At 41.2% G+C, this 18,133-nt stretch overlaps 1 protein-coding gene across 1 annotated transcript in view; it reads left to right on the forward strand.

Moving 5' to 3' along the window:
- The window catches only part of Cdk15 (cyclin dependent kinase 15), an 82,143-nt gene extending 78,332 nt beyond the window's left edge, over positions 1-3,811 (forward strand). The window contains exons 13-14 of the mRNA XM_090354358.1: positions 575-712; positions 3,022-3,811. Of these exons, the coding sequence (XP_090210484.1) occupies positions 575-684 (110 nt within the window). The 3' untranslated portion in view covers positions 685-712; positions 3,022-3,811. The remainder of the gene's footprint in view (positions 1-574; positions 713-3,021) is intronic.
- Positions 3,812-18,133: the final 14,322 nt, after the last annotated feature.

Below are 18,133 nucleotides of genomic sequence, written 5' to 3' on the forward strand. Positions count from 1 at the left end.
CCATCCAATCCTCTACAATGGACTTTGTTGCCAAGTAACTTCAAGTGTGTCAAGTGCATTTTTTAATGCTGAAAATTGAATTCAGGAACTTGTGATAATAGATTTATCAGTAAGTCGAGAGTATCTGTTCATGTACAAAGGTAAAAGTTCTATGTGTGTGCACATATAGACATATATTTCAAAATAGATTTTCTAATTTATAAATTTCACCTAGAGGATGCATATGTAAATAGATTGCCTAATATGTGTTACAGAACTTAAACTTTCTAAAGTGCATAGACTAGCAGCCATTCTCATTGGCATGACATCACTTCCTTCAATGTGCCTCCAACTCCTTTCCCAACTTTAGCCTCCAGTCTGCCTTTGGTAAATATGGGTTGAACTGAATTAAATAGGAAACACTTGACAACTATTAGTAGAATCAGCAAAATGAGTCAGTGTAAACACTCAGTAAGTATGTCTGCCCATGTTGATGTCTCCTCAGGGGACAAATGTTACATTGGATATAAAAGATACATTGGGGAGGAGCCCAGGGGATAATAATATTGGCGCTTTTCTCTTTCCCTTTCTACAGAGGAGTCTTTGTTCACAGTTTCAGGAGTGAGGCTAAAGCCAGAAATGTGTGACCTTTTGGCCTCCTACAGGAAGGGTCACCTCCCAACCCGGCTTAGCAAATGCTGGTAAGGAGAGAAGGCTACGGAGGCCTTTCCAGGTAAGAGATCCCACCAGTCCAGCTCTTGATGGACAGAACTGAAAAGCAGTCACTACCACGTGGACAGGCCATTGTTTGCCCATTCTCAGCAGCTCTGTTCTGGGTCTAGCTTTTTACCTCCAACTCTCAGGACAGAGCCCAGTCCTCCCAGACCTTCATTCCCTAAGCTGAGCGTTGCTGATCCTCTTCACGTGGTGAGACTTTGGGCTGGCAGGTGGGTGCTGCTTTCTCTTAACCAGGCAGCTCTTTCTACCCACTGATAAGAGTAAATCAGAGAAAAGGTAAGTAGTGAGCCACAATCCCAGTTGTCTAAAACCAAAGAGTTTCCTGGGATGTCAGCCCTTCTGTGCAAAAATTGCCACAGTCCCCAGTAAACTGAGATAGTTGGTCACCTTAGTAGCATAAATTATCCTCCAAGGTAATCTTGAGAGGAAGAGGTTCTGTGGTGGGATTCTCCAAAGCTACCACACCCTAAAAGAAGGTCTACTAATGGGCCTAACAGGCACAGAAGGCTAGGTAGAACATTTCCAAAAGCCACCACAGTACAGAAGTCTCTAGATGAGTGGGTAGGACAGTACTCTGTACAGAAGAATCACAGCGGGGTTCACATTCAGGGCCAGCCAGCCTTTCTGGTGACCCTTGCCAAATCTTGAACCACACTCCTGATCCATACTACCTTTCTGACAAACGCACATTGTTCGTGCTCCCTGACACAATTCTGGGGCCTAAATGGTAAACCACTGGCACACGCTATGTGTGCACTCTCATGTCACTTACAAGCAAGACTCAACTCTTTGCCATTTTTCTCTTGGATCTCTGTCACCATCTAAAAGCATATACATAGCAAGAATGGCTGCCTTCTGGCTCTTCAACAATGATCTTGTCCTCAGAGAACAGGGAAGTTGAGACTTATACTGTTCCCTAGAGCACTTTTAGGAAATACTTAAGTTTGTATTTTGACAATAAACAATCGGAATTACTAACTGGCAATGCAATTATATGGTAGTCTTCAAGTCAAATATATTCTAGAGCAGTTTTTGCTGTTTCCTTTTACACCATTTCATATAATGAAATAATACAGGAATTTTACCTGCAGCTTCCAAAAGTGAAGGGTTTGCCCTTCATAAAATTACCAAAGACACTAATGAAAATAGCCTCAGATGTGGGCTTTCTTTAAGCATTGTCATTATTTCTATTGTTGTTATTATGGATTTTTGTCCTCCTTAAGTAGCCAGAAGGGAGAGAGAGAAATCATGCTGTCTTTTTTAATGTACAGTTTCTTTCACAAAGAACTATCACCGGTAGACATAAATTGGTCACAGTAGAAAATCAATTAAATGCAGCTAGTCAAGCCTGGTGCCTGTGCTAGCAATTGAAGAAGGGAGGGGACAGATTTTGCCTCTATTGGAGTGATCTTGTGATGTCCCTAAGGCCTCAGAACTACCGTAAGGAGATAAAACCTGTAGGAGATGAACCACAGAGGGAGAAGTTAGAGCAATTAAACTGTTTAATAAATGGCTTAGGATCTGCAAAATCTGACAGTGCTGAAGTCAAAGAGACTAAAAGCTGTAATCATATGGACACTGGGGGCCTGTAAATCTTTTCCACTGAATTGAATTTATGTTAAAATATTCACTTTTTAGGAGAGTCAGAATGTAAATTGGGGCATTAAGACTTGGTAACTGGCAGCAATTCCTCAAAATTAAGACTCTTGATAAATCTTCAAAATGTTAGTGTTAGGCATGAAGATAAAAAAAACATGCATGGTGATGTCTACAACAGAGAAATGGAGAGGAACTAAAGTTTACTTCGGTGCTGCCTGGTATTTTCCCCAGGTCATTTCAAAGCTTGGTGTATTTCAAACACTGGGCTGTGCTGGGTTAGAATTTCAGTTGATGTGTCCCCCTCCTCCCTGCTTCCTCTCCCCCCCCCACCGCCCCACGTGACAGGTTTTGATCTTTTTTTTCTTTTCTTTTTTCCCAGTTGATTGTAGGGTATGAACTCAGCCTTGGCATGGCCCCTGAGCTCTTTTTTGCTCAAGGTTAGCACTTAGCACCTTGAGCCACAGCTTTACTTCTCTAGAGAGAAAATTCTCACAGATCGTCCTGCCAGGGTTAGCTCAAACAACAATCCTCAGATCTCAGCCTCCTGAGTAGCTAAGATTACAGGCGTGAGCCACCAGCACCTGGCTGGTTTTGATCATATTAAAAGCTCCTTTGTTCTTATCCCTCTATCAATCAGGTTTTTCTTACAAGTCTATACTCTGCTGTTCATTATTTTTATCTTGTCTATTCCTCATTTTCTTCCAGGGTTACATTCAGGCTGTTTCCATTTTATTTGCTAAGAAGCTTCAAATCTAATTCTATACTGGACCAGGGGTTTTATATCATCATCTATGAACTGGAATGTTTTAGATATGATACTCAAGCACATAACACCTAAAGATAAAGCAGAGGGAGGCTACTGATATCATTATCTAGAATTTGATGATGATTGGATTCAAAACTGAACATAGACTAAAAGTCTAAGAAGAACACTTCTAAACAGCTGTAGTCATTTCGATCCATCTGGGTAACAAGGTTGATTTTCTAAGGCAAGAGGCAGGAAACTGACAACCGAGAGAACTTGGAAACAAAGCACCTGCTTACTTAGGCCTGTCACTTTTGTATTTATTTACAACTTACCCACAACAACAACAACAAAAAACCCACAAAACTTGTGAGGCAAGGAGAGGATTAGTTTAAAGTTCAGACGTCTCCAGGGAAGATGATCTCTTAGCTAAAGTTGTCAACAAAAGGACTTGTTATAGACTATTTGTTATTATTTCCTCAGGGTAGTGTTTCTTCCTTTACTCAACCTACTATCAGAATGTATTAGCACCCCATCTCAGATTTTAGAAGTTTGATTTGAGTTACTGAACAGAACTGAATTTCAGGCTCTCCTTCTATTTCACCCATGTGGCAAACATAATAAGCAATCTTAATTTGCCAAGTTGATAGTGTGATACGAGAGTCATCTACAAAGATGTACTTGAGACCCTGTCGAGCCATCAGGCACGCATGTCATACCCGCCAAGTAAAAGGAGATCTGCCTGTGCCAATCCACAATGATTCCTTCTAAAACAAGCCAGGGGAACTCATATTACTTCATTGGGGTATCATCTCAGGAAATATCGGAGCCTTGAAACCAGAGACCTCTATATATCCTTTTGAAGAACAAGGGAAAACCAATTAAGAGAGAATTAAAAAATGGTAACTGTCTCCCAGTATTGGAGATGGAAAAGGAAAAATGCATAGATAGAAGAAATCTGCCTTCATGAGTATTAAGTAAGACACTGGACAAAGCATGCCCAGATGTACCTGAAATGTGAAATGCTGTGGGCTGAAGGATGGGGCGGACAGGTACTGGGCTCAGAGAACAATGGCTATTCATTCAACCTACTGGAAGGCCAATAGGTTTGGTACTGAAGTCTTGCCCTAGTCAAATATTTTATGAATTAACTACAATCAGAGAACACACGCAACTTATAAGTCATTGAAATAGTACTAGTATGATCATTACTATTTTTATTTTATGAAAGAAATTGGGGCTCAGTGAAGTTAACTACTCCACAGTAGTATGTCAGAGCTCAAATGCAAAGTTCAGGCTATGTTGGTGTCTCCGATCTTTCTATTAACCACAGGCCCATCAGATCTGTAGCATCTGGAACTCTTTTGAAGAGACAACTGATCTGTAGCACATGATTCAGAGGACTAAGAGCTAATGAGTAACAACCCAAAGCAATATTTATTCCTATCAAATGTTATCTGCTTTTACTTCTTATTCTATGTTGATCTTTAAGTGCCTACAACTTAAGTAAGGCAATGACTTCGTGGAACATGGAACTTTGAAGTACCATGTGAATTAATGGCATAATCTGGCTGCCTCCAAAAAATAGTGCTAATGCGTTTAGTCCACATAAATGAAGGGCTAAGATGTTGTCCTAAAAAAAGGAAATTAGACTTCTTTCTATAGATCGAACCATATTTAAATTACTATGCTCAACTCCACGCATTCCATTTTAAATGTCATACTGAAATATTTATTGTGCACCTATTAGTTTGCAGATCTAATCCTGAGTAATCCTCTTAATAATGCTAAGATTTCAATGCAGTTGGTTGCCATTTTACAAAGAAGATTAGGAATCAAAACTAAGTAGCTAGGATTTGATACACAAACCCTGTTCCCAAAGCCTACCTCCAACTCTGTGCATGCTCCAGGGAGGATTATGGGGGGAAAGAGAAGCATGTGGAGCAAGTGATAGGGAGGAGTAGCTTCAAAAAAGAAAACCCAGGGATAGAGAAATTTAATCGGGAATTCAAGGATGTCACAAAGCAACTGGCTAGCATGTGTGTTCACATGGGTGGCCAGAGTCGGGACAGATGGAAGTTGAAGGATACTACTTGCGTGATGTAGCAGGAAGAATCTTTGAAGGGTTTTGGCTGTCCACATGTTCCCACAAGTAAAAAAAGTGGTGAACTTCTGCTATACCCACCCCCAAGACATGAAGACCTGTAGAAGGGATTTCCATAGCAGAGGTTAGAATTGCTGACCACTAACATTCTCTGATAATGACTCCTCAACAGCTGTGAATAGACCATGTTTGGAATTTTGGTAAGATTCTGTCATCGCAAGAATAAGTAGATTGTTTTATTTTCTAAGGAAGGCTATTTTAAAAATCTACATTGATGCAATTACTCTAATTATAATGAAAGATAAACTGTGCTTGTACTTCATTTTCTTTCTCCTTGAATTAATGGAGTTACTTGTTCAAAAACTTAATAAAATTATGTAAGTATTCCTGGTATTTGTGTATGGTTTTATTCCTTCCATGATTTTGTTGACTGTTAGAAACACACTTTTTTTGTTGTTGTTGTCAGTCGTGGGGCTTGAACTCTGGGCCTGGGTGCTGTCCCTGAGCTCTTCAGCTCACAGCTGTCTCTCTATCATTTGAGCCACAGTGCCTCTTCCCACACTTAATTTTTTTTTTTTTTTGCCAGTCCTGGGCCTTGAACTCAAGGGCTTGGGCACTATCCTTGGGCTTTCTCAAGGCTAGAGCTCTACCACTTGAGCCATAACACCACTTCTGGCTTTTTGCTATGTATGTGGTACCAAGGAATCGAACCTAGGTCTTCATGCATGATAGGCAAGCACTCTACCACTAGGCCAAACTCCTGGCCCCTCCATACTTCATTTTTAAAACCAGAATTTATGTTTGTTCAACTTGATTAGTAATGCTTACTTAGTCATTAGTGCTACTCATCTAATACTTCTGTCTCCCAGGCATCTGTAATTGGATTTTTAGTAGGTGGACAGGGCAACAGAATTCAGACTCATCAATGTCTCTGTATCATTGGATTGCCAGTTCAAGGCGCTCCAGCCCTATTACTATAACCAGAAGCATTTAGAATGATCTCAAGACAAGAAGATATCCAAGAGTTCCCAGATGATGTGTGATGAATATTAGCAGGAAAGATAAATAAAATTATATTGTTTTAAATCACTAATATTTGAGGGTAAGCATTTGCTTCTACAGTATAACAGCTATCTACTTAACATTAGGGCACTTAAAACATAAAAATACACTGCCTACCAGGCAGTATCACATGAAGCACTATTTCTATTTCTGCTTGATTATCTATTGAATTAACGTTTAAATAATCATTTCCTCGTCATTACACCGACCAGTTTTCAAGGGTTCATGTCACTAATGGCGACCATGTTCTACAATGCAAGCAAGATTCTATTGTTACAAAAAGTCCTGTTGGACTAAAGACTAACTAAAGACTGACTTAAACTTAGAACACTGGCCTCACATATGTAAAGTGCTGGGTTCAATCTCCAGCACCACAGAAAAAGGAAAGAAAAGAAGAGGAAGAAAAAGTACAGTAGGATGGGGTTGTGGCATGCACTTAGGCTCCATTCCTAACATCACAAGCTAAAAAAATATAAAGGAGGAAGAGGAAGGGAGGAAAAGAAAAAGGAAGGACAGAAGGACTTAGGATTTTTTTTTTGTCGGTCCTGGGGCTTGAACTCTGAGCCTGGGTACTGTCCCTGAGCTCTTCAGCTCAAGGGTAGTGCTCTACCACTTGAGCCACAGCTCCACTTCCAAGAACTTAGGATTTTTATAAAAGTTGATTGTGTCTTGGTATTTAAAGCGAGTGCATCTAATACCATCTTAAAGTTAATCTTGAAGAGTTTTGCCTTTTAAAGTCTTTGAAAGAATCCAGTAGAAGTTATCTGCTGGAATATCATCTTGGGAAGTTACAGTTCTTAGAACCAAAAATCTCAGAGGTCTTCTCCTGAAGATTATATCAACAAAGAAGATTTGGTCTCTTTTATTATTCCTGACACTTTCCATAAATGAATTCCTAGGGTTGTGTTATTTAGTCCATGGAGCTTCATATTTTGTTCTTTTTTTTTTTTTTTTTTTTTTGCCAGTCCGGGGGCCTGAGCACTGTCCTTGGGCTTTCTCAAGGCTAGTGCTCTACCGCTTGAGCCACAGAATCATTTCTGTTTTTTTTTTTCTATGTATATAGTATTGAGGAATTGAACCTGGGTTTTCATGCATGCTAGGCAAGCACTCTACCACTAGGCCAAACTCCCGGCCCCTAACACATTCTGTACTTCTAACTCTTCTATATCCCTAAGCAGATTAATGTGTACTTATAGAAGATGTGCTGTACTCAGTAATGAACTCACCAAAGGTATTATCACCATTCTGAGCATTATCATTGGACATTGCCATTGTGCAATTTGTGGGAGCTCAAAATGAACCAAAATATAAAATCATCTTTCTAATACATTTGTTAGGTCACTGGGCATATGTCCAGGCTCTAGATCAACATTTCTTTCAGGGATCTTACAAAGTGTTGGAATATTAGGTGGAAGTAAAGCCAACCAAAGACAACATACCCATCTACCCATCTCAGAGGACCTGATGGCAAGCTTTCCTTTCCAGTAGGAATTTGCCAGGCAGGCAAGTCAAGAAGGAAGAAGAGAATTCCATACAGGGAAAATCAGAATAGAGATGATGCTTTGTGCTTTAAGAAACCAAAAACCCACATCCAATGGCTTAATCCATAGGATATAATCTCACACAAGTGCAGAAGTAGCAACTCCAGCATTGTTACTGGGCTGATAGATAAGATCTTTCCATCTGTCTTCACTGAAGCTTCAGTGTTCCTCACTTTAGTCGTCAGCCCCACTTCTCTCCTTGTCATGAGATGCTGCCATACTTCCAGAAAGTAGATACATCATTGTCCAGAGGAAGATGAGATCCCTTTCTGTTTACTACTTGGATGTTTGTTTTTTTACACTTCAGAGATTAGAACTCAGGGCTTCACAGGTGCTCTAGCATTTGAACTAAGCCTCCAGCCCTTTGCTTTGATTATTTTGAAATATAGTCTCACTTTTTGCCTAGCCCACCAGCCTCCTATTTATATTATGTTCCATAGTTGGTGTGAAGATTTGTTTTGTTTTTCTTATATGCCAGTCCTAGGGCTTGAACTCCGGGCCTGGATGATGTCTCTGAGCTTCTGTGGTCAAGGCTAATGTTCTACCACTTTGAGCCACAGTGCCCTTTCCAGTTTTTTAGTAGTTAATTGTAAATAAGCGTCTCACTGTCTTTCCTGGCCAGGCTGGCTTTGAACCATGATTCTCAGATCTCAGCCTCCTGAGTAGTTAGGATTACAGGTGTCAACCGCTGATGTCCAGCTCAGTAGTGAGGTTTTAGTGGTGGAATCTTTCAGAGACAGGCCTTGTGCGTGTTCATTGGTAGCACAACCATTAGAAGGCATTAATGCTGCTGTCCCAAAATGAATTAGTTTTCTGGAGAATGAGTAACCATGAAATAGACCACTACATGCTCATACATGCTCCTTCTACCACCTCTCCTGCTCCTTCTCACACAGCTGCTTTCCTAGTCTACATTTATAACATGTTGGCACATGAAATACTCTTTTTTTTTGCCAGTCCTTGAACTCAGGACCTGGGCACTGTCCTTGAACATTTTTTTGCTCAAGGCTAGCACTCTGCCACCTGAACCACAGCCCCACTTCCAGCTTCTTCTGTATATGTGGTTCTCAGGAATCGAACCCAGGGCTACATGCATGCTAGGTGAGCACCCTACCACTAGGCTACCTTCCCAGCCTGATATGTAATACTCTTACCCGCATACTGGCATCACACTGGATCCTCCACCTACCACAAATAGTAGCCAAGCAAATGTCTTCATACAATACCTGTCCTCAAGTGTTTCGGTATAACAACAGAAAAGAGCAGAAGCAAAGCATTAGCAGCTAGAAATTGGTGAAGAGTAGAGGTGCTGGAAGAAACTCGGGGAGAAAACTGGAATTCTGGAACTGAGTAGCCTACAAAGAAAAGTGTTACTAAGGAGTAAACTAAGGCCACAGTTTTGCTGGCTACAAGTCAGTGGTACCCTGCAGGAGAACACCTTTTGTGGAATGGTGGTCATAGGAAAATATGAAGGATTAAAGGTTGTGAATGGAAAGAAAGCAGAAGCAGAGAATGTCTTTCAAAAACTCATAATAGAATGGAAAACATGAAACACTGGCAAAAAAATGGAAGTACCAAAAGTTTATTCTGCAAGTTTGTTCTGTGTAGCACAGGCAGGATTATACATGTTTATGGGCTGAAGAAACAGAAGGAAGCCAAAAGCATGGGCGGAAAACCTGAACACACCAGACTTGTTGTCTTTTCAGACTTTTGTCTAGCTCTTCCTCCTGGTTGATCCTCTTTACTTCAAACAGCAGTTCCAGACAACCCCTGGCCTAGGCTCTGCTCTTGCTCCTGGCACCTTTCAGAGAGGCCCAATGCAGCCACGTTGTAGAAAAGGTAAGCCCCCTGCATGCTAATGCAACTTACTGCTTTTCTAACACATGACCACTTGATTTCATGCTCATATTATGTTTATATTTATTTTTTCTCTCTCCCCCACTAGCATCCAGGGAGACAAGAATGTTTGTGTTAGTCACTGGTGTATCTCAAGCTCCTTGAATTATGAGGTGCACATAGTACGCGCACATAGTGATATGCTCTCAGTATGTTGTGTGCCTGTGTGTGTGTGGGGGGGGGGGGTGTACATCCTCACTCGTGCACACACTGCTACTGGGGCTTGAGCTCAGCTTCTCAAGCTCTGGAATGACTTTTTCACTCAAATCTGGTACTCTGCCACTTGAGTCACACTTCCACTTCTGGCTTTCTGATGGTTAATTGGAGGTGAGACGCTCACTGGCTTTCCTGAAGGTGCTGACTTAGAACCTCTATCCTCAGATCTCAGCCTCCTGAGTAGCTAGGATTATAGATGGGAACACCAGAGCCTGGTTTCAATGCATGTTTTGAATGAAGACCCCTGTCACATTTTCTAGCTGCAACCCAGCAATCCTTTCTCCCTCCTTACATCGTTGGCTCTTGATCTATCATTTATATGATATGCCAATGTTTTATGCTTATTGTATGTTTTCTAACACCCAGTAGAAAATAAGCTCCATAGGAATAAGAATTTTGGTGTGTTTTAGTCACTAACAATGCCAGTGTGCGATGTATAAGGTATGCTTACAAAATAAATGAAAGAGGGGCTAGGAGTGCGGCCTAGTGGTAGAATGGTTGCCTAGCATGCGTAAAGCCCTGGGTTCAATTCCCCAATACCACATACACAGGAAAGCAAAAACAAAAACAAAACAGCCGGAAGTGGTGCAGTGGCTCAAGTGGTAGAGTGCTAGCCTTGAGGAAAGGCCAAGAACAGTGCTCAGACCCTGAGTTCAATCCCTAGGACTGGCCCAAACAAACAAAAAAATACAGATAGTGTTCTCTGCAGACAATTCCTGAAATTTTACATGAATGCAATAATAGCACTTTTTTTTCTTTCTTGAGCCATTTGTCATTTTTTGTTTTAGTTTTATAATTTGTTACTTCAAACAACACATGGAGAGAGATCTAAGGGTCCAAGCTACCAGCAGTACCTGAGCCCAGGACAAGGACTGCAATAGGCTGCACATGTCTAGAAAAGACAATTCCCCAAAAGGGCTGCTGTGGAAGGCAGATAAAAGACCAAAGTTAGGTCATGTGACAGGTGTCACTTGAATAAGATACTGGGGCCCAGAGATAAAAGCCCACGCCTTCTGGTCACATGACACAGCTTCATTACACTCCCAGTGGGGGGTTAGAGTCTGGATGCCATTTTTACTTATTTATTTATTTGTGTTCCCCCCCTTATTCTGTGATAATGAGAAAATGTTTAAACTCCCATCTCTGTGTTTAAACACTTCTTCCTGCTGACAGCAGTGGGGAACCCTTGATCAGCTGTCAGATTGGAAAGTGCAATGTTTCTGGAAAGTAAACAGCATGTTAGCTGGTTGGAAATAATTTTGTTTATTGGTAGCTGTTAGCCTAAGAGTGATGGAGCCCTATGACAGCACTTGTCAAGTGAGAATAAGAAACAAGTTTGGAAATACCTTTAAGACAGCTCTGACAATGGGACCTTACTGTGTTGTGCTAGAAATGTACTCTTAAAAAAAAAGTTAAATTGAAATGGGCAAAAAACTTTCCCAGTGTTACCAGCTCCTGGAGATCTTGACACAGAATCAAAGGCAAATGCTTAGAATGCAGAAGTTGGTGGGTCCTTGACAGTTGCTAAACCTAACCTCTTGTTTTACCATGGGGAAACTGAGGCTCAGAAAGTTGCCTTAGGCTCTGCTTCCAGGGAAGGAAAAAAATGTAACAACTGTCACTATTGCAAGGAAATAAGGTTTATTTTCTTTTAAAATGTATGTGTAAAGGCAAATGGAAAAATCTGGTGGAGGCAGTTTAAATATTTTGATCTAAGTATATTCAACGATGTTTGATGGTATGTGCATATATGTGTATATGTATGATATATATGTATATATAAATTATGTACTTATGCATATGTACATAAAAATAAATGCTTATATGTGTGTTTTATATATATAATGTTTTTAGGTAGCTGAAAAGACATCATGGCCTTTTAGTGATTAAACTTGTTTTCAGAAAATATATACTCTTTAACTATATGTAGTCATCAGCTCCTTCCTATTTTGAATTCAGGTAAATTTGAGGTCTTGGTTAGTTAAGTAAAAGAACTGCAAATGTTATCAATACTACTTGCTGTCTTTAGCTAAGGTCAAATTGTGGAGCCATCTTGCATTTCTTTCCAGGACAGCAGGGCTCACACAGCTTACATGATACAAGGCAACTTAGGAAGCAAACATGCCTAGTAGCCAACAACATTTGGGTTCTGTCACTTGTTCCCTTTCTCTTTCTAACCTTTCAAACTGGATCAAAAATAATTATTTTGTGGAACAAAAAAATTCGTTGTCTGAAAATATATTACACACCAACAACATGACTGACAAAGACAAGGCATTAAATAAATTAGAATTTGTATTAGAATAATAAGTAAAACTAAAAAGAAAGCTAAACTGAACAACACTTCCATTTATACATTTGTCACCCCCTTCAGATATAAACTCCTCAAAGTAGGAAAACTGTCTTGTTTATCTGTGTGTTCCCTGGAGTGAGAACACAGTATGCATCAATTAATTAATTCAGTAGTTCATTCAGTCAACATTTATTAAGTTACTGAATGAAGTGAATGTTTGGACTTAGAATGGTAGCTGGCTGCTCATAACAGAGACTCACACACGTGTCTACCTTTCAAAATAAAGAATCATATGCTTGGCTGATGGTGGAGCCTTTGAGCAGGCGAGACTGGTCATACTAGCTCAAGTTCTTGCTTTAAAAAAAAATAATGCTCATTTTGTTTTAACTTATTTTTGTTGGTACCAGGGATTAAATTCTTGCTCGGCTTTCTTGGAGCACACTGGCAAAAGTCAGCCTCCAGTCCTTTGCCAGGTATTTTTGACCTAGGGTCTCAATTCCTGCCCAGGCATGTACCTGGACCAAGATCTACCTATTTTAGGCTATTTTAGGCTGCCCTCCATAACTGGGATAACAAGCATTCACTGGCATACCCAGATTCTTCTGTTGTTCTCAAACCATGAACCCTAGCCTGCCTGATGTCATCCTTCTAAGTACCTAGGATTACAGGTTTGAGCCATTGGCACTCAGCTTTAGGCAAATATTCAAACTTCAATGTAATAAATGTAATAAAGAAGTCACCAGCACAGGAGGTTGCAATGGGAGAATAACAAATTCAGGGTCAGCCTTCACTGTGTAGTGAAACTTTACCTAGAGGGATGGATGGATGGATGGATGGATGAATGGATGGATAGAATTTCTGGCCCTAAAAATGACCTTTTGGGGTAAGGGGAGGGGAGGGTTGATACTGAACTAGGAAACACCTGGATTTTCATTGAGGTGAAAAACTGAGAGACTGAAAATAATTTTAGACAACATCACTGGAGGTGTATTTGAGCCTTGCCAATTTCAGATACATAGTTCCTCTCATGAAAAACAAAACACTTTCTATTCAGCATCCATTTAAATTTACATGGCTCTGTTCCTTCCTGAGTCAAGCAGCATGTACAATGTGGATTGTTTAACAGGTGGTACTCCAGCGACAACTAAGAACAGATAAACGCATGTAGCAGATGTAGCCATGTAAATAAGTGCATTTGACACAAATCAATCACCTCAGTACACTATGGAGTCATTTCCACGGTCCGGGCAGCCCAGTTGTTCCACTGCACTGCAGGAGAAAGGCATTGGAAATGCACAATTTTGGCTTTTAACAAAGGGAATGAACACAGACCAGCCAGAGACCAAACTTACAAACACCATTAGATTTTCCCCAGATCATTGTGACTTAATGTGACGTGAGAAAATACCATTGGATGGTGGGGGGGAGTCCCAGGCCAGTACAGAAGTCAAGAGGTATCCCCTGCCCCCCCCCAGCCCCAGATAACAAGACACACTTCAGGAATGTGTGTCAGGAAAAGTGCAGGATCACAGTGTCAACTTGTAGGCCAAAGAGGAGCACTAAGTGGTCATGTCTGTCACCTCCTCTACCCGCACTGGAATTTGGGTTATCTGATGGGAACACTTCCCTTGCTTTTTGGAGATCCTTGGTATCCCCCAGGGCAGTTTTCATACTCAGGTTATTGCCAAAGGCTTTCAGAATGTTGGCTCTGCTGTCTCTGCCCTACAGGTTGTATGTACCTCCGGGATAAGAGGAGGTGACCAAAGCCACAAAACACGTTCTTTATCCGAAGTTTTCATTCCTTTTTAGTTGCAGACTCTGCTTCCAGGACAGCTCTGGAGTAGATGATGCCCTGTGGCTCCTTGTTCTCAATGCTTTTGGCCACAAGTAAGCAGGGATTTGCTCTCACATTCCATGTGGTCCACTGCCCACACTGGACTTAAGACTTAAGACTTAACTCTGTGGAAAGAAGCAAGGCACTAACCTGTGTGTGCAAATCCCAGCCCCCCATGTCCTAGCTGAATGCCTCTGGGCAAGTTACTTAGCCTCATTAGACCTCAGCTTCTCATCTGTGAAAATGGGTTCAATGATAAGGACCTATTTCTAAGAGATTATATAGTTAGTGAGGCTTCAAGGGTCCGGCCCATCAGCAGTATTTAATAAATGATAGTTAATATGATAATCAAGTTGATTACAATTACAACCAATATTATAGTTGTGTTTATGGGTACACATTATGACCAAGAAGAAAAACTTATAGCCTCTATTTTCTTGAGCATTTATACCATGCACGTAGCAGATGCCATATTTTATAGATATTACCATGTGCTTTTCTGTGACCTAATGTATTCCTCATAGCTAGCCTGTGAGGCGGTGACTGTATAACCTCCCTTCTCAGATAAAAGACAAGCTCTGGTTAAATGACTCAGTGAAGCTGGCAAATTGTGAAGCTGAACTTTCAAAATGGACTCCAGAGCTCTTAGCTCAAAATACTATGATGCAGGCCTCTCTGAAGTAAAGTAATAGATTTTTAAAAAGAAATAAGTTGCCAGGCACCAATGACTCATACCTGCCGTCTTAGCTACTCTGGAGGCTGAAATTGGACAACTGAGGTTTGAAGGAAAGGCTATGAGACTCCAGTTAATTCCCCCCAAAAAGCCAGAAGTGAAGCTGTGCTTTAACTGGTAGAGTGACACACACACAAACACACACACACACACACACACACACACACACACACACACACAAAGGAGAGGAGGGGAGGAAGGCAGGAGGGAGGGAGGGAGGGAAGGATGGATGGAAGGAAAAGGAACAAAATTACAGGACTGGGGACTTAGCTCAAGAAAATGTGAGGCTCTGAGTTCAAGTCCCAGTACACAAAAAATAAAAATAAAAAAATAGAAATTCCAAATTTTGCTGCCTTCAAATGTATGTTCTATTTTAAAGAAATCACCTCACAAAAGGCCAAATTACTCCAGCAATGCTGCCCTCATCCTCACTTTGAGCCCTCAGGAGCCCACACAACTGGCCTCACTCCATGTTGTCATCCTTATCTTTTATTCTAAAATAGCATTCACTTGATTATGCACCTCAGTCCCCAGAGTTTGATCTGAATGAATTTTTAGCTATTATTAAAAAACAAAGCCCATCTTGAAAGGATAAATATTTGCCCTCATCAAAATCCTCTCAAAAATTCACTGCAGTGTCTAGAAAGAAACCACCTAGAGGGTTTTAACAGCATCTTTGGGCTAAGTGATTTGTCTTCCAAGGAAATTGCTTTGAAGGGGCAATTCATGTGGGATGCATCGGCTCTGGAATGTTTATTTAAAACTTCAGTGTCCACGGATTCACAAGTAACTCTGTTCCAGTGAGCCAAGGGAAACGGACAAGGTCACTGTGTCCTTTAGAACTGCGCTTGACCCTTTAAACGTTCACTGAGTGGATTATACATTCAGCAAAAGGCTTTACTGAGGGAGGAGAGGTACCACCTCTTCAGAGACACTCCCACAGTCTCTCTGTCTCTCTCTCTCCACCCCCCCCCCCACTTTCTCTCTTCTATGCTAATCCTCAGCCAAAAGTAGCATTTCTTAGTTCAAGAGTTTGGGGGCTCTGAAGAGGCAAATTTGAGTAGCATGCAACAATTCCGCATATATATCCCTGCCATGAGCTTAATTAAATGCCTCTGCTTGCCAGGAAACCTGCTGTGTCAGCTGAGCACATACAGTACCAGGTAACATTTGACAAAAGTTGTCCAGGTGGTTCATGTGCACTGACATTTGATGCTCAGTTTAATGTCAGACCCAGGGGACCACCATTCCACAGCCTGTCTCAAGCCCCCAGCACTCCATGATTCAGCCAGGGAGGCTGTCACAGCCAAAGACATTGCCCCTGGGCTTACTGTGTCCGACCCTTGATAATTCATCCAAATAGCCTTTCTGTTTTTTGCAGGAACCTTGGGTTTCTTTGAACTCGGTCACTTTTGGTTTTGTCTACTCGGATGCTTACTTCCTCCCAAACACCTCCTCATCATAATGGTTTTCCCAGCTGTCCACATTCCTGAACTGTCCCATATGACAAAATGTACACACATGTTGTAATTGTCTGAGTAAGTCTGTCTTTACTTGCTTTGGTCTGGTTCCCATTTGTCTTGTTGGTTTAGTGGCTTAGGTTGGATTCATGTGTGTGTCAAGATAAAAGTTCCCCAAAGATGCCCACAAACCTGTTACATTACCTGGCAATGAGGAATTAAGATTGTGGATGCAATTTCAGTTGCTGATCAGCTCACCGTAAAACAGGGAGAGTAGCTTGGTAGGCCCGGTGTTATCACAGGGCCCTTAAGGAGAGTCAGAGGGAGGCAGAAAAGGAAGGCTGGGTAAAGTGACAGAAAAAGGGTCCTGCTATATTGTTGGCTATGAAGATGGAGGAAAGAGGCCAAGTGCCAAAGAATACAGATAGCCTGTAGAAGCTGGAAAAGACAAGGAAACAGATTCTTCCCTGCAGTACCCAAACAAGATGAACAGACCTTGATTTTAGCCTAATGAGACCAACTTTACATTTAGGTACTTCAGAATCATAAGATAATGAATGCATATTATCTTAAGGTACTACATTTATGGTATTTTGTGATATCAGAAAGTAGAAACAAATCTAGTTAGCTAAAATCTTTTTTTTTTTTTTTTTTTTTGCCAGTCCTGGGCTTGAGCTCAGGGCCTGAGCACTGTCCTTGGACTTTCTCAAGGCTAGAGCTCTACCACTTGAGCCTCAGCACCACTTCTGGCTTTTTTCTATGTATGTGGTACCGAGGAATCGAACCCGGGTCTTCATGCATGCTAGGCAAGCACTTTAACCACTAGGCCAAACTCCCGGCCCCTGGTTAGCTAAAATCTTTAACAACCAGTAAACAACTTCATGGACATAGCACTTGTTTGAGTGATATTCAAATACCAAGAAAAATGTAAGCCAGTCATTTACCTTTTTTTTAATGATCACAAATTATCTTTATTAAACCCGAGACATAATAGAGCATTACAGGAAGAACCCAACTACATTTTATTAGAGAAAATATGGTATAACAGCCAATAACAACAACAACAACAACAACAACAAAAGTAGCCTATTCCCAGTCATTTACTTTTAAACAAGTTCTTAGATTTATAGTGAAGTAGACTCTGACTTGGAAGATGAACGGGGGAGGGAGAGGGAGGCAGGTTTTCTGGAGAGAGCTCTCAGGTAAGGAGAGCTGGACCCAAATAAAGGGACACACCTGCCTGTGTGCATCTGAAGTTATAGCTGGCCCCACAGGCGACTCTGGAGCTAGGAGGGCTCCTCCAACTTGCCCAAACTGTGAAAAGGGGCAAAGCTTTGTATCTATCCACATTCGGGGCAAAGCTTTGTATCTATCCACATTCTCCATATTGGGACCTTGGGCCAAGCCATTCCCAGTGGCTGAGAGCCATGTTCAGCTAGGCACATGACTGAGTGACTCACTTCTCGCTTCCCCAGTTGTGGGGGGCAGGTAGGAATAGAACATTTACTGCAGGCAACTCATATTTCTACAATATGTTCTGAGATCAGTCTGCTTGCCTTGATCAATCTGAGATCAACCATCTTGTCTTGATATGACAGATACTAAAAACTGTATTATCAATCATTTCTAGTTCCATTTTGTAGATGAGGACACTAAGGCTCAGAAGCCTCGATTGCCAGAACAAATTGTGTCCGGCCACCCAGCTAGTGAGGTGGCAGAGCTGTGTTTGGACATCAAAGCCAGCCTGCACGATTCAAGAACTAACATCTACAAACATCAATCGAACACAGGGAGATTCTTGGACCTCAAAGAGAGATAAGATTATATTGGGTAAATTTGGCTTCCTAAATAGGAAAAGAACCCCCAAACCAGTGGATAAGCTATTAAACTGAGGTTGAAATGAAAAAGACCTTCTGTTGGCTCCAGAGGGTTG

The sequence above is a fragment of the Megascapheus bottae genome, chromosome 21, assembly GCF_031878675.1.
Source record: "Megascapheus bottae isolate mThoBot1 chromosome 21, mThoBot2.hap1, whole genome shotgun sequence".
Lineage (NCBI taxonomy): Eukaryota > Metazoa > Chordata > Mammalia > Rodentia > Geomyidae > Megascapheus > Megascapheus bottae.